The 24,915-nt window shown below is 34.3% G+C and overlaps 1 protein-coding gene across 2 annotated transcripts in view; it reads right to left on the bottom strand.

Annotated features, from left to right (window-relative positions):
- The window catches only part of SNTG1 (syntrophin gamma 1), a 317,863-nt gene that overhangs the window by 112,387 nt on the left and 180,561 nt on the right, over nt 1-24,915 (bottom strand). For both annotated transcript variants that reach the window (XM_059860474.1, XM_059860481.1), the window contains exons 5-7: nt 19,770-19,827; nt 17,376-17,419; nt 17,227-17,268 (exon numbers count right to left, since the gene is read on the bottom strand). In XM_059860474.1, coding sequence (XP_059716457.1) covers nt 17,227-17,268; nt 17,376-17,419; nt 19,770-19,827 — 144 coding nt within the window. The remainder of the gene's footprint in view (nt 1-17,226; nt 17,269-17,375; nt 17,420-19,769; nt 19,828-24,915) is intronic.

Here is a 24,915-nt window from a genome sequence, read left to right as displayed (position 1 = left end):
TTTTTGATGGAATACTAATTTTGTTTAAATACAAAAACATGCTTTCAAAAATTTCAAATCAACTATGCAGCAACATCCTAAGATGATTTTTATCATATATGAAGGGTTTGGAAAAAGTGAGAAAAATTCCCAGCGCTAAATTCAGGGAATATTTGTATGACAAAAATTTAACTCAGCAGTAGGACTTACATTCCCAATTTCCCACTAGGTTATATATTCCCATTGCATGTCATGGAGAAACTCCCTTCAGAAGAGATCTGGCAATTTCTAAAGCAATGTGTCCTAAATTGCAAAAAATGCATGACCAGACACCTTTGAAAAGATTTGCTTATTTTTTGTGTCATTGAAAGGCAATGATCTGTTTTATTTTCAGAGGCTATATAGACTATTCAAGATAGTCTATTCAAGACTAGTCAAGATAGATTTTTTTAATTAATATTTTTGAGATATTCTATGAAGCCTTAGATTTTAGGCAAATGAATTTACCTATGTCAAGTTTTAATTTTTCTAGTTAAAAATGAATAATAGTAACATTTAATATGTTGATATAGAAGTTGTATGGATTAAATGATGAAAAGATATTTAGTACTGCTGTCACTACTTTATTTATCTTTATGCTTTTATTTCAGCTAGTGAGTTATACCAGCTATTCATTTGTTGGTGCACAGCATCTAATGAAATCACCCCTGTAACAGGAAAAAGCCATGACACTGAAAAATCTTAACATCTCCTCATCAACATTATGGCTATATATATATTACATTCCTGCTTCTGTTTTAAAAATCGTATTATATATTTTTAATTCAGAATGAGTTAATGTGGAAAGAACTACAAAAACAGAAACATTAAATATTGTCAATAAACTTTATTATGCAAAGTATAACCTTACTACCAGTGGGACCAAGAATTAATTTACTTCTACCACAAACAGCCCTATATAAACAGGATGTTCATGAATGAAGTGAGATAGGTAAAAACCCCAGCTGTGCATGTCTGAGCCAGTAGCTGTGTGAAATAGTGACATTAAAAGAGTCAGTGTTTCTGGAGTGACAGAGACTATTTTCATGCAATTACTGTAATAACTGTAAGGGGGCTATTTGAAAAAGTAAATTTTATGGTGATGTGTGATATTGCTGAAGAAAATATCTACTTAGTAACAACACTAATCAGAATTTTTAATTACGTCTACAATGATACTGCCTTTAAATTTTACAAACCCTTTTAAATTCCCCGTTCAAGAAAACATTTGAGCATATGCTGAAGTCTCTCTCAATATATTCAGGAAAGCAATGAAGCATTAAGTCCCTCTGACTTCTGTAAGTATTCTTTCCTGAATGAGACTGTAGATCCCCTCTCAAATTACCAGTGAAATTTACCCACCAATAAAATTGTAAGGATTTAAAACAGAACACTTATTTAGATCCCAAGATCTGTGTTCTCTTGAATTGAAGCAAATTGCACTCTTCATTTTATAAAGATAAATTCAATTTTTTGGTGAATACCTTGAACTATACAGATTGGGAAAACAGAAAAAAAAGAAAAGTAGAAGACACCTTTCTAGCCACTCTACAGTTACACAATGCCCAAGCATCAGGTCCATCAGCAGATAACAAAACACATATTTTAACACAATCACACAGAGGCCAAACCTACAAGGCTTCATGCACACAACGATCTTGAGTTTGTGTTTATTTTAAAAATCTACTGCTTTATTTAGTAAAAGCACCATGTAGTTAATACAGAATTATTAGGAACATAGCAGTGCATAGTGAGTTTTTAATTCCTATGCCTAACATTCATCACAGTATTTGCCAATAAATGAAGATAATCAAGAAATGTAATAGCAAGAGATATCAAAGCTTTTTCCCTTCAGAAAATTTCTCTTCCAATATACAGAGCAAATTGTCTATGGTGTATATGGCTGTATACAGAACACAATTTTATGACAGAAGTTCCTATTCAGACTCCACAACTAAAAGCATACTTCAGAATATATTTTAACACTCACATTTTAAATGTTTGCTGTCTGGCTCCAAAAGCCATGTTAGATATTTAGACACAACCCCAAGGGCTGCACACTAGAAATGGGGGCTATCTCAAACAAGGGGACAGGAACTGCAGGGCAGAGTGGTGCACTCCCCAAGAACACAGGAAGACATGCCCTTCCATTCTGAGCTCTCTTCTCCTTGTATCCTGCTGCTAGCACTGTTTTGAAAAAGTGCAGGGGGATGCAGTAAGATAGGAATTTACAGCAAAGACACCCTCCAGTGCCCACCACTAAAGAGTTTTTCTGAAAAGTGCAGATAGAGGTTTATGGACCTGCAAGATGACACAGCAATGGAATTGAAGCAGCGCTTGCTTAGTGAATGCTCCAGCTACTAAAGCACTACACAAAAGATCATTTCAGAGTAACATACACAGAGATTCAGGGTTTGATGCTTTTTGACATGTCCCATCACACTGGCCACTTAGAAGGAAAACTACTCTTGATCCCAGGTGACAGCACGTGTTTTAGCTAGACCATTAGGTGGTTTCTCAGATGTACAGCATCATACCAGTCATCTTATAGATATATTCAGGCTTCCTTCATTGATCCTTGCTCTACCTATTTTCACAGGCTCATGGGCTTTAGTCAGAGAAGTACCAGAACACGCAACTTTGACACTGTTGTATAAAGCATTAGTAGAAAACTAAGTGATCCTCCTTTAAAAATAGATTTCATCATCTTTCAAGACTATGTGCCAAGTAGGCCGTTTATACTAGCTAACACTGAGAGACCTGTACAGAATTTCCTTCACAGGAATGACTAAAATCATCAGATGCAAGCAATATAAATAAGTGTAATGAGAGAGCAGAAGAAAGAAATTAATTTAATAAAAATTTATTGAAAATATAATTAGCCTACAAAATAAAAAACTTCCACCAGGTAATAGAAGACCATATATAGATCACACAGAGGACATAGAACTGACAGGAGACTTTCTTCAATGCACAAAAAGAATATGATTTCAAACTTTTAAGTCTAACACTTGTGGAATGGAGCACTTCCAAGTTTGTCTAAAAGATTTCTGGAATTGTCTGCAGCTTTCTGGAACTCTTTAGCCTTTATGTTCCACAATCAACACAAAAATGTTTATTGCTCTTTCAGTCAGAATAGTAGTATGCTGCAACTAGTTATTGCTTAGCTGCATGTTTATGTTTTGAAAAGTAATATAAAATTGCCTTAGCAAAAGGTATCAATGCAAACAAAAAAAATTAGAAGTCTGCAGCATTTTCCTGTTTTTCTTCCCTTAATCTTAGTATCAACAATATCACACATAAAAATACTGCTATTAAGTGCGTAATCTGCATTCTTAAGTCATATACTCTAATTTTGAATTTTGTTTCACTAAAAGCTGCACATACTGGTCATCACAGTTCATATTAAATAATCAGAAGGCCATTACTCCAATACACAAACTAAGAAATGCAAGGAATTAAAAAAACTCTGTGTTTTCCAAAACTGAGAACACACCCTGAAGGCCATGACTCATAGGTCATATGGGATATCACAGGTCCTTTCATACCATATTCTGAAATACAAAAATTAACAACTCCTTAAATAGATCCCAGCTATAATACGTTATTTATCATGATCTGCCAGTATATTCTTTGAATCATCCCAACTGGTGGTTGATTCTATATGCAAATGTTCATTTCAATATCAAACAATGGGCCCTGTTAATGATTCTCAACCTATGGACTACTACTTGTGTGGGACTGTGGTCCATTGAAGAAATCCACAAAGATGCATTTATTACCCATTCAGCTCTGCATGATAGGCAGCTATTCAGGACAAGGAAATACCTATGAAAACACCAAAAAATCCCCAAAGAACAAGAAGATTTCAAGCCAAACTCTTTCCTAGCTTTACGAGCCTTTTTGGTGTATCTATTTGCAGTGAGTACATGCCAGAGCTCTGAACTGCCTATCTTTGTTTTCACATTATCTACTCCATGAATGGCTCTACTTCTCCAGGATTATTCAACTACAGTAACTGAACTTTGTAGTTCCACAGTTTTACAGAGTTCTCCACTTTAAACACTCACAGATGTTCCACTTTTTAAATGTGATTATGTATTCAGCTTCTAGGCGCTTTCTCTCTGTCAAAGCTAATTCATGAACACATATTTTCAAATTAGATATGTAATGGCTTCCAAAGCAACTGGCCAAGAGGAACAAGATAAATCTCTTAAAAACATTGAAAATGACAGAAATACCAATGGAACTTTTCCCAGTGTGGTTGAAATTAAACAGCATATAATTTACAATTTTTTTTCCATATGAAATAGGAAACTTGAATACTTTTGAACAATAAAAAACTTTAAGATAGTTAAAGCCTGTATCAGGAATTGTGGCCAGCAGAAGCAGGCAGGTCATCCTTCCCCTGTACTTGGCACTGGTGAGGGAACACCTTGAGTGCTGTGTCCAGTTCTGGCCCCTCAGTTTGGGAAGGATGTTGAGAGGCTTGAGTGCATCCAGAGGAGGGAAACAAGGCTGGTGAGGGGTTTGGAATACAAACCCTGTGAGGAACGACTGAGGGAGGTGGGGGTGCTTAGCCTGGAGAAAAGGAGAGTCAGAAGTGACCTTATTGCTCTGTGAAACTCCCTGAAGAGTGGTTGTGGTCAGGTGAGGGTCGGTCTCTTTCTCCAGGCAGCAACTGACGGGGACACAGTCTTAAGCTGAGCCAAGGGAAATATAGGTTGGACATTACAAAAAAGGTTTTTTACAGAAAGGGTGATAAAGTATTGGAATGGTCTGCCCAGGAGGTGGTGGAATCACCATCCCTGGATGTGTTTAAAAAGACTGGATGTGGAACTCAGTGCCATGGTTTAGTTGTGATGCTAAGGCTGGGTTGGACTCAATGATCTTGAAGATCTCTTCCCACCTAGTGATTTTGTGTGATTGCGTGATTCTAACTGTGCATTACAACTCTGTGAGACTTATAAAACCCCCACTTGTATTCAGGCAACCTACTTAACTTCACCATTAGTCAAATGTTAAAAATCCATAAGTCCAATTCTGATTTCAAATCATTTGATTTACATGTATGCTTCATCTTCTCATACAACACACTTTCATTACAACTGTATATATGGCAGTAAACTCCTCATCAGCAGAGCTCAGAAGTTTACTCAGGAGCCAGATCTTGTTTGGGATCAATATAATCAACATTGTCAAAACCAGACGTTTACCAAAGATTCTTTGGGAGAAGTGTGTGAACCCCTTAAGCAAACAAAACTCCTACAAAATGGGAGAAGCCTTTACACCAGCGTTGCAACAGCACCTACTGATATCTGCACAGCTTTCCACAGGCTTGCACAGCATCATGTGTGCAGTGGTGTGTACAGCCAGATAAATGATAGGCTTTCCCATCAATCTACAGAGGGTTTCTTATTTAAAATACAATGGTTTTGACTTCAAAAAAATTGGAAAGCAACCATGATGGTAGTCTAAGCTGACAATGTTGTTCGGGGTTTTTTTCCTTCCAATTAGTCATGGAGAATATTCAGAAAAATCTGTCAACATCTGTAGCACCTGTAACACGTTTTAAGTAGGCTCCAGAGGTTTTGCACATTTACCTTCAAAGATCCATGACATAAAAATTCAGAGATTTTTTCTTTTCTTTTAAGCAGGCCATATTTTAATACTTAGATAATATGTAGAAATTCTTCTGACTCATCATATCTGCACAAAACCCTTGTGAAATCAATCCTTATTACTCATACAAATAGTATCATTTCAGTGGATTTTAGTCCAATAAAGTGCTGAGCATAAGCCAGAACTGTAATTTACAAATTATTTGTAGGCTACCAACCAATCTTTGGTGGTGCTATTCTGTAATAAGCATTTCAGATAGTAAGAGATCAATAAAATCATCTTTAAATGAAAGCAGAGCAATTTAGTAAACCACATTCTCTTGGACTAAAAAAAAAAAAATTATTTAAGGTAGGTATAATATACATGAACTAAATATCCCATCACAGATTTCCCCAACATCTATTTAAGCCAGCTTTGGATTACCATGCATCAACCTGCAAAAAAATGACAGACTATATGGGAATAACACTTTCTGGTGATAAAAGCTGGCCCAAACAACAAACATTGTGCTGTATACAGGCCAGAGGTTCAGTCATTAAATTACTAATTAATGAAATGTGAAAACCAGCACAACAGGTAATAATATCAGTATCTCTTTTGTAGAATATAAGGATTTTGCTCATGGCCTGCAAGTGTTACAGCACAAAATGCATGATAATGCAATGACTATTCTAGAAAAAAATAGAGTGTATAACACAATCTATCCAACAGTGTAAGAGAAAACAACATAATCCAGCACATAATCATGAGCTGAATTGAAGAAAAACATTTTTTATCACCTCTAAAAACAAAAAGCAACATCTTAGCAATTATCTAGGAAAACCTTAGAAGAATGACCTAGCACTTATGACCCTCCACTCTCTATACAAAAGTCACATAAAATACAAACTATAGCAAAAGGCTAAAGACATTACCCATGTTACAAAAAGAAAAATAATCAATATTTAGAGGATAAAGCACAATTTTCCATTTATCTGCATGATTGCTGGACTTACCCAGTTACAATTCGAATAATGATCACTACAAACTCTCTTATGAATGGACATGTATTTTTCTTTTGCTGGAACACATTATACTAAAAAAAAAACTTCTGTATGAAGTTTTGCTTTTTCATTTTTTTTTTTTTAAGTAAGGGTAGAAATGAAAACAAAGTAAAAAGTGGAAATGTTTTTTTCCAAGTAAACTTTGACAGAAACTAGACAATACCTTGGAATTAAGGTCTTCAAATTTTTCAGATAATGTGTACTCCTCAACAGAAGGATAGGAGGACATTTTTCCTCAACAGGAAGAAATAATTCTAGTCAAATTATTTATTTAAAGGTTTAGACTTCTTTCTTTTCATAATTCATCATAATGGAAATTTTTTCTTATTATAGCAATGACCTTGAATGGTTTGAGCTTTTTAACCCTGATTATTAACAAAACAATGAAGCTGCTTAATAATCTAATAAATATATAAGAATCTCCTGCTCTTTTTAGTCAAATTGTTCTTACAATTCAAATTTACCAGGAAAAAAGTGCCTTTTTGATTGAATTCTTTATGAAATTTCTAAAACAGCTACTAAAAAAGTACAATGTTTTATGTTTACAATTTTTGGAGGCCTCATTAATAGTATTTAAAATGCATACACATTAGCAGACTGTATAACATGCCAGCTATTGTTCGTTTCCTAGTGGTTGAAGAGTAAAAAACATCCAATTGACACAGTATTTTGAAGTACAGTCTTAAATTTTAAGACATTTTATGAACAGACATATCTATAATTGCTGAAAACAATATAAGTGTTGCATAGCTTGAACATTTTGCCTGAGTATGCAGAGCTCCAGGTCTGGGGGGAAAAAAAAAAAAAGATCATTCCCAGACCAAGAGTTTGCTCACACTAATCCCACTGCAAGGCTGGGGTCAAACACACAGCTAGTAGCAAATTTCACATTTACATATTCAATATAAAATTTGCTGTTGGCAAATATGACCTTAACATTTAGTTTTCATGAACAGTCACACTAATCAAGCACCAAAATATAAATGCTCATGAAAAATGAATAAAAAGTGGTCCTAAAGAGTTTGAAATCAAATTCTAATTCTATATTTGAATAAATATTACTCTACAAACATATTCCTATTTGTTCCTATTGAATATCAACTTCAATATGACAAAAAAAAATAATTCCTGGACAAATTTGTATCTGAAGTAATGTTTTATATCAATATAAGCAGTTAATTCTGCTAAACTTCTTGGCTGCTCAGGATCTAATCTCTGCGAAAGATATTTTAATACTTCAGGGAAAGTGCTCAGTGGGAAAAGTTCTCAGCTGAGAACACACAAAAATTCTGTGATTCTGTAACATACTTTCATGACATTTAATGCAGTCGCAGTTTTTCTGCCCCAGATTAATTGCACTGCATCTGGTTGAAGTTGAGAAAACTACTTTGTTCTTCAAAAATATTTGTAAAAAAGAATGTCCTCAACTCAAAATATGTAAATTCATAATTTTAGGCAAATACATACATATTCTGCTGAACTGGGATCCAATACAATTATAATTTGAAAATTTCAGAAATCATATTTCCTTCACATTTTAAAAATAATTTTCATCAGTGCCTAACTTTTAAAGGCAAAACTGGATTTGGAGGTACTCATGCTGTATTTTAATTAACTGGAGAACATTTATAGATATTTTGGAAACAACAAATATTAGCACATAATTCCAAAGAAGTAAAAAAATTTGTATTTCAGCACAATGGCAAAAAAAGTGCTGAATTACAATTTTAATCATTTTATAGCATGAGGTCTTTGTAACTTTCAAAATGAAGCATAAATCTGATATATTAATTTAAACTGATTAGGCTACTTAGCTGATTGCAGCCCTTATTTCACCTATTTTTATTTTCTTGAGTAGGCAATAACACCAGAGAAATCCATCTTTAAAGTGTTATAAAAACAATAATTTATAGTTAATTATATAGACTGAATGTGTTTTCTGAAACAAAATTTGCAACATCAACAATAAAAGAAAACCAGAATGATTTGTATAATTCTATTACATTGCTGCTAGATTATTATGCAAGAATATTACAAATGAGTGCATGAACTACAGGTCTCACTTCTGGAAAGTCCAAGCCTCTCAAACCTTAATAAATCTAGTTTTGCAGTTTTCTCTGTACTCTCATTTTCTATAAAAATTCAGAAAATAGGAAAAACACTGCTGATGCTACATAGCTCCATGATATCTAATGAACATAGTATGCAGATGCTTTGACTCAACAAAGCATGTCCTCATTTAGATAGCAATTTCCTGCTAAGATATAAAGATCCTGGAATACTAAAAGCTGCAGTTGTAAAAGTAAAATCAAAAATTTAAATGTCCTAAAGCTTTCAATTTCCAAAGCTCCCGGTGTTTTGATTGGAAAAAATATATTTAAAAAAAAAAATCAACCAAAAACTTTGTTTCACAGATTTGTTGTTGCCATTGTTGTGCAGGTAATTCATTTCTCCCTAAAACCTCACTTACTGATTGATGGAAAGATGCTTTCTAGTCTGTGAAAACTTGCAATCTTTCATGGTGATGGATATTTAAGCAAAATATTATATCTGTTAGCACTCATTATGGTAAACTTTAGTTCTCACCAAGACTTCTCTGCAGTAACTCATTTAGAAATCACACGTGACCTGAAGTGCACAGGGGATTTTTAATGTTTTGTATTTGATTTCCCATGTAAACATGACTGAACAAAAAATGTCAAAAAAAATCTGAAAAATGGTGGAGATTTTGTGAAACATTCCTGTCTATCCATTTACTATGTTAGTACTTCATAATCAGAATAGCATAAGGAGGGAATGCATTTCAGAAAATCTAGAAGCATCTACAAAGCATTACTTCTTACAGCAAGCCAATGCTTTCACATGAGAGTTTTTTGATGTAGAACAATCCCTTGAACATTCCTTTTAACAGGTCAGCACAATCACATTCTTTTAAATGCTCTCAATCACTACTGGCTTGACAAGGGCAAGTGAAGTGGAATAGAGCTATGAACATTTTTAGATCACATTTAAAGATATTTGTCATTATCCTGGTAATGCAAATTCAGCCTGAGGAGTGACGATTTCCCATTCTTCTCAGAAAAGTATTATCAGCACAGGGAGATAACTCTTGCAGGTGTCTGCCAAAAATCTATAGAACATATAACTGTTGTAATTTTTTAATGAAGAGTTCCTTCCCTCAGTAACTGAACCTGCACAGAAGTTCTTGTGACCTGTGAAACTCTTACTACTGCAAGCTGTTTTACTGGCCACAGACTTCTAAAACAGCTAACAAGAAACAGGTAGTACCAAACTGAACTTGTATAACAGCAGCAGTACTATCAGGGCAAAAGAAAAAAAAAAAAAAACCATCCAGAAATAGGCCCAGTTCTGACAAACAGATACCAAAACACCAGTACCATACTGTACCATACTAGTGGTTGAGAAGTATGGGGTGGGCCATCTGGAAACCTCCATGTATCTGGCTGGAACAGGCCAACACTGGATACTATTGAAAAATTATAAAGAGTCCATTGTCCTTTCCTCTTCCTCCTCCACCGAACAAACTGTCAAAAGACAAAGACCCAATGTAGAGAAAAAAAAAAACTAAAAATATGTCAAGGTGTTAGATAATCCCTGGATTGAAAGCTTTTTCCTGCCACCCATTTGATTCTACTATAGTGAGAACAATGACATTTCTGAAGAGTTCAATCAGGTACTTTAACTGCTGGGGTGAAAGTCAGAAGACTACGTGTGCGCGCATTTGCACATCTTTGGGCACGCCTCCTAGCTGGGACTCCTCCTGACTAGTTAAATGAGTACACCTGCTCCAGTCTTCCCACCGCCCTCTCAGGTCCACAACAAGCCATTAGAAATACAGAAGTTGCCTTTTGGAGGTAAACATTTGCTTTCAGTCTATATCACACGGTTGTTACCTATTTAAAGAAAACCTAATTGATGCCAGTTGGATAGTATTTTCTAGTCCTTATGAGTAAATTAAAACCTAATAGAGACCAGAGAAGATAATTTCCATGCCCGTAGGAGTTCTTATTTTTCCTACATTAGGTTGGAGTGTTTAGTGTCTGTTTAATTTTTCTACCTTTTGGAGGTTATGCCCAGAAAGAAAAACACTGGGTCCCAGAACTTAAGTGTAATTGAGGTTTAGCTCCACAACCAGGAGATGCTGCAAAGAATGAAATATTTCAAAAAGGCTTTTGGAGGGTAAAGTGCACTCATGTACAAATAAACACTAAAATATTTCTATTTGCTTCCTAAGGAAGCAGAGAAACCTGAGCATTTACAGTAAAAATATCAATGTAAACAAGGTCACAAACAAAGCATATTTGATGGTACACACATTAAATCCACTCCTCAACTGTTTCTTTTCTTTGCAGCTCAGGCTTTCAGAATTAATAGACCTGTATGACAAAGGAGGAACCAAGGACAGTTATTTGAAGGATGTTGTGCCGTAACTGGTGATTCAATCTTTCACTCTATCCCACTAAACCCTAATGGATTTTTGCTTTGAGGACCGTAACTATGTAATAAGGAAATAACAACATTAATCATGAAGGCTTGGTATTAGTCATGACGGAATGTTCTTCTATTAAAACTCAGCAGTAATGATGAGTAGTCGCAAAAGATGAAATCTTAATAAAATGACTAATAGAACTACAGGTATCTTGAGAAAAAGAAATGAAAATATAAATTAGGAAGACTAGCAACATCTTAACATATTTTAAAAGTCTAACATCATAGTACTGGAATAAATTCAAGTTTTGACAGAGTCTGGCACAATTTAAAAAATTATTTAAACACTAATAAAACATAGCTAAAACCAGATTAGAAAAGCAGATGAATGCACATTAAGAATACTGCTCCAGGATATATCCAGATTCCAGGAATTTCCACCACAGAGCTGAAAACAGCTTAAACAGGCTATTTACAGCTTCTAGGCTCTTTTCCACTTGATGGACATTTATTTCAAATCAGTGCTGAAATATTTGACAGATTTTTATTAGCTCAAATTTCATGAGCATTAGGATATTCAATAACAGGTATTTTCATTAATTATGCTGGGATAGCTAAGGTGACATCAGTTTACTAATATTATTATTATTTTTGTTATTACTCAAGTCTTAGAAAACAGCAGCTGTATGGAAAGAGTAAGTATTGGGTTCCCAGAAAGTTTACATTTCACTTTTAAATTCAGAAGTCAAAAACTGCAGATTGATTATAGTCTTAGAAGCACTGACTGTGCAGCTTCCACATTTAGAGTCGCCATTCTGTCTAGAGGGGAAAGGATTAAATGGCTGTGCTGTGAGTTATAAAGTACAGGATCTCGGCAACATGAGAAAGTGCTAATCTGTGTTTGCAGGTCGCTGTTATCACTTCATGAAACTGCAAAATATTAATGCAAAGGTACTTTTCTATAACAGATTCAGAAGTACTTCATAAAATTCAGAAAGCTAAATCCTGTAATAGTCTAGGCTTCTGTTTCATAGTTCAGAAAACAAAGATAAGACAAAACTATAATTTACCAAAAGGTCAAGGTCAAGATGGAGTGAGATTTCAGATCATTTGGTTTCTTGTCTTAAAAATACAATAGGCTCATTCTTCTGCTTAAAAACATTTACGAGAAACATTGCCAAAACTATTAATAATGAGTTTAAAAAAATCAGTTTTAATGAGACCATAGTTTCAAACAGAAAAGCCAGAGTAAGAGTTTCATTAGCTGCAGATGATTGCAGTTAAGCAACAATAATCCCTACACCATCCTTTTCATATAACATAAATGACTCATGGAGGGTCAGCACAGTTAAAGCCCTGCTATGAATGTTGAGAAAAGGGAGAAGCAAAAGATTCAATACAGTGCACGAGGACACCTCACATCAGATCATTCTTCTGTAAAAAATAGTGTCTTGTGTAAAATGCAAGCAGTGGCTGAAATCAGCGACAGTGCTATATATTGTAGTTACCTTTACATAAAATCCACAAAAGTCTGAATATCTATTCTCTTTATAGCTACCTGCAAGTACATGAGCATTTCCTGATACTTTCGAAAGAAAACCTCAAATGCCACATTAACTGACACATGCAAGCTGTCATTTTTCATTAGAAACATTCCCTGAATGTTCCCCAAATAGAAGAAATAAGAAATTACTTCATATCCATAGTAATTTAATTTCTTTTTTTCCTAAGAGAAAAAAACAGATGCTAAGATGCAGAGATATGTAACCATAGTTATTGGTATTATCTGAGATGCTTCATTCACAGCATTAAGAACATAGACAAACGTAAACATATCAGCCTTCATTCAACAGCAATTCTACCTTGGCTCTAGATGATTTGGTGCACTACAATCCTGAACAGTAGATCCAACACAAGCTTTTTGGTAGTATCCAGCTGAACTGACATACTCTCCTACTCGTAGCCACTCACAAGTGGCTCAAGTGCCACTCACTCTCTCCCAGAATCTTGATCATTTAGTGACATAGTGGCTAGACCCAGAACCACCAAGAATATCCATACAACTGTACTATATTGGTGCTTGTCTATCCATCTTTATGTTTGGACAATAAATGGAGGTAAAAGCTGGAAATACAATAATTTCCAGCCTTAAAAGTAATCATATCTATTACAATGGATAACCACATCCACTAGGTGTGTGGACTGACAAGCTATACATTGTTAGACCTTATTAATTATTCACAGACAGACATGTGAGTTTTAGCTTTGTCTAATTTAATTTCAGGCTTTTAAAATTCTTGTTGAAAAATTTAAAGGAGAGTCTACTGAAAAAAAAAGGAATAATTTAAACACCCTGAGTAAAAAGACCAAAAATTTGTGTATTTAAACAGATTTAATGGACTCTTCTTCTATACACAGGTTCCTATTACATTTTTTGGACTGAAACTGCCAGTTTTAGGGATGCTGAGAGATATTTTTTATTTATAAATTCCTAGCTTTTTTTTTTCTGCAGCCTCCTCCTGTATTGACACTTCACCAAAGAGACCACGTCCTTACCTTACCACACAAGAACACTAAGACTGACCAATGTTATCTGGTACTCAGCTGGGGCTCTTTACAGCCCAAGAGAAACAACAAGCTTACAGACAGTCTTTGATAGAAACTCATCATCTGCTTTCACGGTATGAACAATATTTTCACCATCTACAAGCAGAAAACTAAACTCAAGATTAAGTGATTCACCTAAAGCTAAAAAAAAAAAAAATAATAAGAATAAAGAATATAAAGAATTCCAGTAAGGTATACTAAGAACTGGCTAAACCTACCTATCTAGGCTTATGAGAGTCTGTTACTCCAGCTTTCTTTCTAACCTATCTGCTGTCATCTTATTGCAAAGCTCCCATACCTTCTTGGTGATTTCTCATGGGCAGCTCCTCACAGCACTAACTCCTACTTCCTCACAGCACTAACTCCTACTTCCTCACAGCACTAACTCCTACTTCCTCACAGCACTAACTCCTACTTCCTCACACCACTAACTCACTCCTACTTCCTCACACCACTAACTCCTACTTCCTCACACCACTAACTCCTACTTCCTCACACCACTAACTCCTACTTCCTCACACCACTAACTCCTACTTCCTCACAGCACAACCAACCAACTCCATCCTGAACTCGCTAATCCACTCTTTTGTAGCACTGGTCTTCTTATTGGACACAGCTGTGGCCTATTAAGGGCAGGCCTGTTCCTAATCTTTGGTGATTAGTACAGCTGCAACTCCTCAGGGGTGAGCCTACCTTCTGCACTATCTTTATTTTCTTACATTCTATCCCCCACATCTATCTATCTACCTGTCTAATGTCAAGAGTATTCAAAGACAATAAAGAAAACAGAGTGCCCGCAATGTTAACTAAGATCACTGTACTTTGGGGAAAGATTCTCCCTGCTGTGAAAGATGCCACGAGTTTGATTAAACAACCTAATTTTGAAACTCAAATAATTTTATATACATAGTATGGTTATCAGTAAAACCAGATTAAATACTACGGTCAACTAATCATCAGTTTCATACAATAGGCTGCAGTGATTATGCCACAGATTTTTTCACTGCAGAGCTATGAAGATATGACATATCTTTAACAAGTTTCCATAAGCAGCAACACATTTTGCATGTAGGAAAAGAATGAATGCTCATCAGCATAACACTGTAGATAAAAGTCCAAGTTTTTTACAGGTGTCGTCAGCATTATCCACTGAAAAAAATTACCCACTGGTTTACAATGAAAATTCTCTAAGACATTAAAACAACCCAAACACTAACACATCCTTACAGAACATTGTTGTACCTGCTAAGCCTTAATTAGGTACAGGAAAAGTCAGAACGAAACAAAGCTACAAGTTTAGGTGTCATTGCAGAGCCATTGCAAAAGTGCCTAGATGCAATAAGGATTGAAAATTAAGTTTCAACTCCTGTTCAACTCCCTGCTGCAAGCAACTAGGCTACACACGCTTCTATTTACTCTATATTACATTGAGATTAGAGCTACAGATCCTGTATTTGATTAAGACCCCACAGGACAGAAGTCCAAGTGCAACTCAAGCCGCAAAGGACGTGCTGCAGACAAAACCCTAGCTGTGACTCCTGCTGGCACACCAGCTGATGTACTTACTCTTTACCGAGGGCTAAGCCTTAACCCACAGGTTACCACACAATGCAGAACCATATATATTACCATTATTGCAACTTTACAACAAATTTACTCCATAAACACGTAGCATATAACAGTGAAAGTTTCTGAAAAATAATGGATTATCAGAGTTCATTTACTTTGGCTTTTTAATTTATATTATATATCCATAACTCTTATGTATATTTTATTTTATAAAATGTCATCTGGGCATTTGATCCTATTTAAATATTATTCAATATTTGCTATTAAAAATATTAAAATTTTTGCCTAATTGAAATAAGGATTTAATTTAAAACTTATTTGCTTCCTAAATTCCTAAATAATTTGCAAATAGATAAATGCACATCCACAACTGGTAAGATACTATTTTTTTCGTTCATAGAGAATAATTTGCAAGGAGTTTAGAAGCAGATTATGTTAGATAAATAAGGTATAAATAAAAATTTAACATGATAACACTTACTACTTCATGTGGATCACCCCTTTCAACTTTTCCAAAACCTCTTTTCTTCCCATGAATGTGTTTCAACCTTATCATAAATACCCAAAAGATTCATGTATCATTTTGAGGGTTGAGAGGATGTCTCAGAAAACAGAAAATAAAATCCTGATATCCTAACTAATTTTCCATCTGCACTTGAGTGTACACGGCTACTCTTTTAGTAATATTTTTCTCATGTTTTGTAATTCCAACATTTAAATTCTAACATTTAAATCCTAATGAGAGATTTGCCATACTAATGCATAATAAACAAATCAACTGCAGTAAACTTATAAAATAGTTACAACCTGATCATTCATTGTTGCACAGACAAAACTTAAAAGCAATATAAATACAACTACTAGCCAGTATATATACAGAAGGGTATATATACCCTTATGATGAAGGCTCTGAAGAATGAAGTAGGATTTTCAGTAGATTCCCAAAAGGAAACAAGTGTGCAAAAACACTCTGAAGAATAGTGCAGTGATCTAATCTTTCAGCCTCCAATAAACTTCTTCCTCAGAACTTCATCTATATTAACTCCTGCCTTCTATACCCTAACAGCACATGTTCACTGATCTGTCATAGAGCAGAACGCTGGATAAAACACAAAGAGCGTCCTTGAATTGGCAAATAGTCAGAAAGAGAAGCTTTCAAATATGTCAGTACTACATTATTTTAAAAATACAGGTACAAATGCTATGGAGCTAAACAGGATTTAAAGGTAGTTCTTTTGGTAATCTTTTAATTTCTGGTATTGTTTTCTGAAATAAAGGGTTTTCTGCTTCTGAAAGTATTTAAGAGTAAAAAAAAAAAAGGCTAAAATACATGATGCATTTAGCAAAGCTGATTCACCAGTGGAACCAGACTACTACAGATCTCTCAAAATTTCTTCTCTAGAAGAAATCTCCTTAATAAAATTTTATTTTATAACAAAATGATAGCATCTTAACTAAAGGAGAAGAGCAGCCTCATAAAGAATAGCTAGAGGATGAGTGGCAGATGAATAGTTTTCTCTCATTTTTTAAATAGAATTAAAAGTAACCAAACAACAAATCTCCAACATAGTGCAAATTACAGCTGTTGAAATTAAAATGACCCCACACAGCCAGAAAGGTGTAGCACTGCTAAAATTTGACAGCTATTAGCTGGAAGAAGAAATGCTGGAATTTGTACAGCTCAAATCTTCATAATAAAACAATCACCTTTAATATAGAAAAGCCTATCTGAGAAGAGCAATTACACAGATTTAGGAAGAAGAGATTGCACTTTGTTGCTTGTCATGTTAGAAGGCACAGGCATATTTGTTTAAGAATACCAATAAAACAGCTGATGCCACTGCATTGCTATCAGCATACACTATCATTTCAGCAACTACAAAAGACAAAAAGTAAACTAAAAAACAGAAAAGCTCACCACTTCTTCATGCCTGCATTTTCTCACATTAATTCCATTAATCTGTTATTAAAAAGATAAAGAGAAGACTTACTCTACATTTCATAAGCATAGATTTAATTTCACTTTTCTAGAAAAATAAAGACAAAATAATTTGCAGTTTTACTCACCTGCAGAATTGCATCTCCTATAAAGAGCAAACCTGAAAGTTCCGCTGAAAACAGAAAGCATATTTTTCACTCACTTTGTACAAAATATCTAACATTTTGTGTACAAAAATTTTTATTTAATTTAATGCTTTTACATAATCTTTTAAAATTTCAAACAAAAACATGATAAAAACTACAACATAAAACTTCCAATAAAATTATTTGTATTTTCTTTTTGAAACCCAAAATACTTGTGTATCAGTGTTACAATAAAAGAGGCTATTCGGCCCAAGCACACAACTATGAAACTTCATCCATCAGTCACTAGCACCTTTCAGGCCATTCTGGTAAGGTGGGCCATATTTTTCTGAATAGGAAATGACTGCAGGACTAGGTTTTATTTGCCTGTGAGAGATAATTTCTTACAAAGAGAAAAAAACAACATGGAAATTCCAGAGATCTTCTGAATAAAAAATTTAATTTTTAGATTTTTACCAAAGATAAAGGACTCTTTAGATCTTGCATCTTTGATAAAATCTAATAAATAATAGGGACTATTAATGCTGGATAACCCTTACATATGCTGAAGAGCTAGAAAATCAATATATTGTAAAAAAATCACCAGCCAAACTGAATGTGATTTTAAGAACATAGCTGCATCACAATGACATTTATAAAATCTAATTCTACACTTCCAATTTTTAAACACTGTGCTTTCAGAGTTATCTCATTCAAATACACCTTATAAGTATACCAGAATATAACAAAGATTATTTGTCTGTAAAGGCATTAATAACCTTTGAGAATATGAACATGAGAACTAAAGGAAATTAACAGATTACATGTAATTATTAACTATAGTACTCCATATAAACATAGAAGAGACTGTCTGTATGAAGCTAGTATCAGACTTGATACAAAAACTTTAGTTATTTGCATGAGCTGTAAAACTGGAATCAATATTGATGTAAATTATGATACTCAAGTCTTTGTTTGATGGAATAGTCCTATTAGCTGTATTTAAAAACTGATGGTTAAATTATTGCAGGACAAATATTCTAATTTATTTTGAGGCATTGGCTTTGGGTCAAACAGCATTTTCTTTATCAAAGTTCTCTAGTCCAGGAACACAGCATGACTTTCTACATCACAAGACAGCATTCTCCTACAAAAAAGATATCACTCAAAACTAGCTTGACAAAAATCAGCAGTATTTTTATTGAAAGCAGTAATGAAAATGATATCACAGCTAGGTATTGGGGCTAGAAACAATGCAACAGCTACTGCAGCAAAAAAAAATAATGACAGAAATAAAATTGCACTTCAGCGTTCTCAATTAAAATTAAGCATAACTTTCTTATTTTTCCTGCAGTGCTTAATAGCATTTTAATATATTACTGCATGTAATATATGCCACATCTTTATGTATTAGTTACATGTACACTGAAAAGACTGTAGTTACAAGTATAAATTCTTAAGGCTAACCTTATTGCCTTCCTTAGGGGTTCATTCCATCCTACTCCTTATTCTCCCTAACTCCCAGCTTTCACATCTACCTTTCAGGGCTGGCTGATTCTTCCATATTCTCTATCTGAGTGGGTGAGAAGGAGGGGTTTTGTTTAATACACATTGTAGTTGAGGAGAAGCTGAATTCTAGAATTATTGCATTACAGATGGAGGGGAATGTTTCCAAGTTTGCATTTCTGGCCTTACACAAATACATTCAAACATATCAAAGATATTAAGTACACATTATTAGTACTGGTTCAAAACCTTCCTCCTTCATACTTGTGCACATCTTGAGCTGTTTAACTATTATCCATGTATCATTCCAATAATTTCAAAATGTTGCCAGTTAAATCAATACAGAAATTCAGCACCAGCTCTGTTCCTATTAAAAATAAGTATGGCCAAAACTTTATGCAGTACTCAAAGTACTCGAAATACTACCTGAGTAACCAGGTTAAAAAGTCCTGCATTCTCCTGCTGTGTTACTATGATTTAAGAGCCAAACATTTAATCTGCTACATCTTCCACACAGTAACTACTGGGATGTCAAAGCCACTAAATCATTGCCTTTCATTAAATTTATTAAAATTCTCATTCTATTGATGCTTTCCTATTTCTTTTCTATACTTACTATTTATTTTCTAATACTTTCCTATTACCGTCCTATTTCTATTTTCTTAAAAAAAAAAAAAAAAAATTGAAGACTTTAAAAACTATTTCAAATATCAACTCTGTACTTTTTCAGAAAAAGTTTCTGAGGAAGGGAGTGATCAAAAAGACACGGGAGAGAAAGGGTTCCACAACAGTATTTGTTTTAACATTGACTGAAGAATCTCAAGATTTAATACACCTTTTTCTAAAGGAAACATTAAAGTACAGTATAATAAGCTGATACCCAATACCCACCTCTTTGTTCTTTGGAAATCTTAGAAATGACCACTGGAATATTATGCTCTGCTCCACCCTGAAAACAAAATAAATGGCAATCTTTGTCAGTCACTAAAAATATCTTTTTGCTTAAAGTTATATTTTACCCTTTCTCTAAATGCAACTTTTAGAGAGACTGAGCAAATAACTCTGATTCTGCACTTCTTTTTATAGTGAATATTTGACTGTGATTAATTCCTTAGTGTCTCACATAAAGAAGTTCTCAGTTGCCATCATTAGCATTGGAAGTGAATTCAGAACTCTACCAGACTTAAAGGACATCAGTTTCTGTGAATTCTGGAGAGCCCAATGTATGAAATCTGTCCTGTAAAAGCAGAATGGACATCCAACTATAATGGCAATCACACTGTGACCACTTAGTTTTCATGCTGGCAAGAAGAAGGTAAACAAAAGCACAAGAAAGAAGGTTTGGACTTTTCAAGTCAAAAGCAGCCTTTATTTGTTTCTGTCTGTCACACAAGCACAAAGAGTGAGGAAAAGCAGTGGCATAAGTAATAAGGAACAGAAAAAGAAGCATTACAAAATGGAACAGTAGGTGTTCAATAACGGGGAGAAATAAAGGAAAACTAAATGATAGTTTCAACAGTTCAACAACAATGCAATGCTGTTGCTTCATTCAATTTATCCTCTTGGGACTGGAAATATTTATGGTGCTTAAGAACAAAGTAATAAAAATAAACCTAAAATGAAAAGGAAATTCAAAGTCAAACAGAGAGACACAAATACTTTTTCCTCACACAAATACAAGCTGTAAAAATTCAGATCACCAGAAACCAGTGTCTACCATACTGTTGTTTTGATTAGGAATGCTGGTCAAGGGTTTGCTTACTCTTTTTTTCAGCAGACAGATTTTACTTTGGAAATTATGGCTTTTTAAGGTCCAGGCACCCTATGTTAAGTTGTGAAAAGGACTGATATAGGTATTTCAATCCCTAAGGAACAGCAGAAATCCCTTCTTAATGCAGTATCGAAGTGTTTGAAACTGAACAGACTCCTGCACTCTACACCTCTTTCTGTCATGGAATAAAGATTAATTTCCTGTGTATGCACAGAATGCTAAATAGGATATATATTCCTTTTGCTAGTGGCTATCAATGCAAATGGCCCTAAAAACACTGAGTTAATAGGGATCTCAGTAATATTACAACAATTGTATGTCTACAGGTAACGTTCTTCTTGCATTGCATGAGATGAGTGTTGACAAGCATGGAACATATTGCTACTATATTTTATTGAATATCTTGCAATAGTTTTCACCAGAGGAACAGCAACAGTAAAAGCTGGCTTCACTGCAGATTATGAGTTCAAGCTCACTAAATTCATAAGTTTTTACCTATACCCTCCAAATTTTCTAGTCACATGAAAATTTAATTTCTTCAAAACTTTTCAAACAAACAAACAAACAAAAAAAACCCAAAACAAAAAAAACAAACCCTGTGTCACTTTCTTCCTAAGCTTCCAATGTTACACACATGTTGCACTATCCGGGGTACTTAAAGCCCAGCAAAGAAGTGTGAGGTTTAACACGGCCTCCCTGCCTCCTTGGATCTGAGGCTCCATTTAAGTAGGAAATTTCTTTTATTACTAAGCCAGCCTGCAATGCACACAACATGATTATTACTCTCTCATTGTATTGAATCTACTTAAACCCATTTACACTAAAGATCTGAGGAAGCTGTCAGTACTTTCCTACTGAAGAGAATTATCTCTTCTCATTGCGTCCAAGTCCGACCTGTATGAAGGCTTCTTTCTAAATCAGTAAAATGATGTAGTACCTGTTATTCTAAGTAACAAAAAATCAAAACTGGAAACAGCAACTAGTTGGCCAACAATGTATACCCAGTCACTGTCAGCAATTTGTAGCAAACTGTGTATATTCTGCCAACATCTTGTTGAATACTACTTCAGGTTGACACTGCAGCCTTGCATCCTGCATTCTCCATACTTGATTCTCTGTCCTGTAGAAGAAAAAGTGTATGCATGTCTAAAGTCTGGTTTTACAATCTCAGAGGATACTCTTCTGAAGAAACCTCTGGGAACAGAGGCAACTTTTTCACTGCTTTAAATTTTCTCTTCCTCCAGTACAGACATGTAGTTATAACCTCAGACCAGAGGATGGACAGAAATACATCAAATAGTGGTGTTGAAGACTTAAGGGCTCAGACCTCTGCCACACTCTAACAATGATCTTTATCAAGCAAATTTTCTTTGTCATTTTTCCTTAAGCAGGGATAGACCTGGAATGACAGCAGCTTCCCACCTGCAGAGGTGGTCCTGCTAGAAGGGGCAGAGGAAGCTCTAATCATTGGCAGCTGTTTGAAGGTCACTGTCCTGAATGTTGGCCACTACTGGTGAGAGGTCACCCACACCTCCTTTCAAAGTGTCACATGATACACTCCTAAAGATTTTTTCTTATCCCAGTTTTTATGTGCAAGGGTTTTTTTCAGAAGTTTTTGACATATGAAAAATAGGGCAATTGGAAGCAGTAACTTTATTGACAAAGGTTGGTTCTAAGTATAACAAGGAAATTAGTTTTTTATTTTCTAAAAAACACTTTATAAAAGATCAGACCAATTGTTGGACTTTCCCATCATCAGAGTTAGACAATGTTGGGGACTATGACTTCATAGTAAAAGGAAGCATTTCCACTAGCAAAAATAGTTTTAAGGTCTATGGACACTGAATTTTTTGATTGAGTTAAATTGGAAAGTCAAACTGAATCTCAGAAGATCTGTGATGCTGTTCACCATTTTAAAAGAATTATCAAAACAGAGGCAGAATAATGGCAGTGTACTGAGTCCTGGTAGACAGAGTCAGACTGTAACCAAAAACCTCAATTTGTTTAATGAACTCTCAATTTTGTTGCCTATTTCTTCAGGAACACTACACTCCAATTATTGAAAAACAAGATGTTCTTTCAGAAATCATACACTGAGCAGCTTTTTTTGTCAACGCTCTGCATCTCAAACTTGTCAGAGATGTGATAAATGACTGAAATACTACACTTTCCAAATTCTATGTCTATGTCTATGGCTATTCCCCCACACACAAACATTTAACAGGAGGCTTCAGAAAAGAGAAAATCATTCCTTCAGGAGAATGCAAACCAAAGGAGGTCTCCTTCAAATTCAATCACAGTTTCACCACTAAATTCAGCTAAGACGTACAGTCAAACACCACATTTTCAAACCCTAAAAGAGTGGATTAATCTATTAATCTAAATATAATCTATTTCTTAAAGGGCTGAAGTTTAGGTCTTGGACAAAAGTCAACCTTACAAACAGGGTTTTTCTTAAGCAGTTAGCTGAATCTCTGATTTTTACAAATATAGTTGGAATACCCAGGTCATAAGAGAAGAGTTTCCTTCATATACATGTAAAAAAAATAATTAGTTTACTTTTGAAATTATTAGGAATTTGTTCTTTGGTCTTCAGAAAAAGAATAATTCCAAGGGTTCAAAATACTTGCAGTAGGATAAGACATTTTCAAAATTTATTCAAGAGAAATTTGAAAGGTGACTTTTTCATGTGAGTTTTCTGACAGTAAATGGATGTTTTAAGTTAGTAGAAAAAAAAAAGACATGATAATGCCCAGACCTGAAAGCTGAAACTAGGCAAATTCATAACCAAGCCCAAGCAAGTATTCTAAAGTGAGTGTCATTAATCACTGTTTTGCTGCAATTAACACCTCAGATGAACAGCATCCTCTGACATACATCACAGCCAGAAAGCAAGTCCTCAAATAACCCCCATCTTTAATTAGTCTGGGAGTAATAAAACAGAAACTACTGTACTTTGAGGGGCTATGGAAATTACTGACACGAAGGAGGAGAGGCCTCAGTGCCTCTCACTTTTTCAGGGTGACTTGTAGACCTCTGCTTTCTGGCACAAATTCAAAATAATTACATTTCTATTTAAAATTAATCTTTTATTATAATTTTTTTATTTAAGTTCAGGAATCTTACAAAACAAAACAAACAAACAAACAAACAAAAAAACCACAGCAGCAAACTTGTAATCACCTGCAAGAATCAAACCACGATTGAATTTTAAACAGAAAACTGGCTCTTTTCAGAATATTTGGAACTGACATGTCATTTCATGCCTTAAATAAAAGTCTATTTCAGTGAGTCTTCATAAAGTTTGCCTACTAAACTAAAAAAGAAAAATTACTGTAAGTTCCTGTTCTAAGTAATTTTTTACACTAGTTTAAAATTATAATAATGGAATTTATTTTTTAGATTGTGTTGGCTATGCAACTGCTTGTCCATCTTTGGGAGAACGGAGAACTACTAATAAAGGGACCTATCAAACATCGATTTTTTTAAAAAATAAGTCAATGTAAAATAATAAATCATACTAGCTGAAACACATCAACAGAACATCCTGGACCACAGAATTCAACTTTTCATTTTCATTATCTAATTATGCCATCCAAACAAGTTTAAGTTTCCATTTTTAAAAAATAACTCTTTGCTCTTTAATGACATTTTTGTAGGGATTTCATTACCTGATTGCAATTTATTTTAAAAAATTAAAAATTTTCTATTCACACCTGACTTTATGTATCTTCACCTTTCCAATACTTCAATTAAATTTTATCAAAATATCTATGACATACAACAATCAGGGAAAACAAATATTTTACTCTAAAAAGTTAAAAATTACTTAACTATTAATTTAGGAAAGACCATTGCACATTCTCTATTTATTTTATATTTCTAAATGATGTTTTATTTTAAGCAATGTACATAACACTTAAATAATGTGATCTTGAGATTGTCACTAATTCTAAATGATAACTCATTGTAAAGTATATGTAAAAATCAAGTTCATTGACCCTTGAGATTTGCTCTCCAATCATCTAAAGTCCTTACTGTAACCAGTTACTTCTTAGCAGCATTTAAATAAACCTCATTTACCCATACATTTGATTTTACACTGACATTCATTACTTCACTATTATTCAGTGTACTGTAACCTATAATGATACTGGAGGAAAAAAAATCTTAAATGTTTTTGACCAAACTGCTGAGAAACTTTGGTGACAAAATAGCAATTAGTTTCCCTTGAACAGAGGTCTTCATGGGTCAACAAGATAACAG

Source organism: Haemorhous mexicanus, chromosome 1 (assembly GCF_027477595.1).
Source record: "Haemorhous mexicanus isolate bHaeMex1 chromosome 1, bHaeMex1.pri, whole genome shotgun sequence".
In the NCBI taxonomy this organism is placed as follows: Eukaryota; Metazoa; Chordata; class Aves; order Passeriformes; family Fringillidae; genus Haemorhous; species Haemorhous mexicanus.
This window is presented reverse-complemented; position numbering and strand designations above follow the sequence as displayed.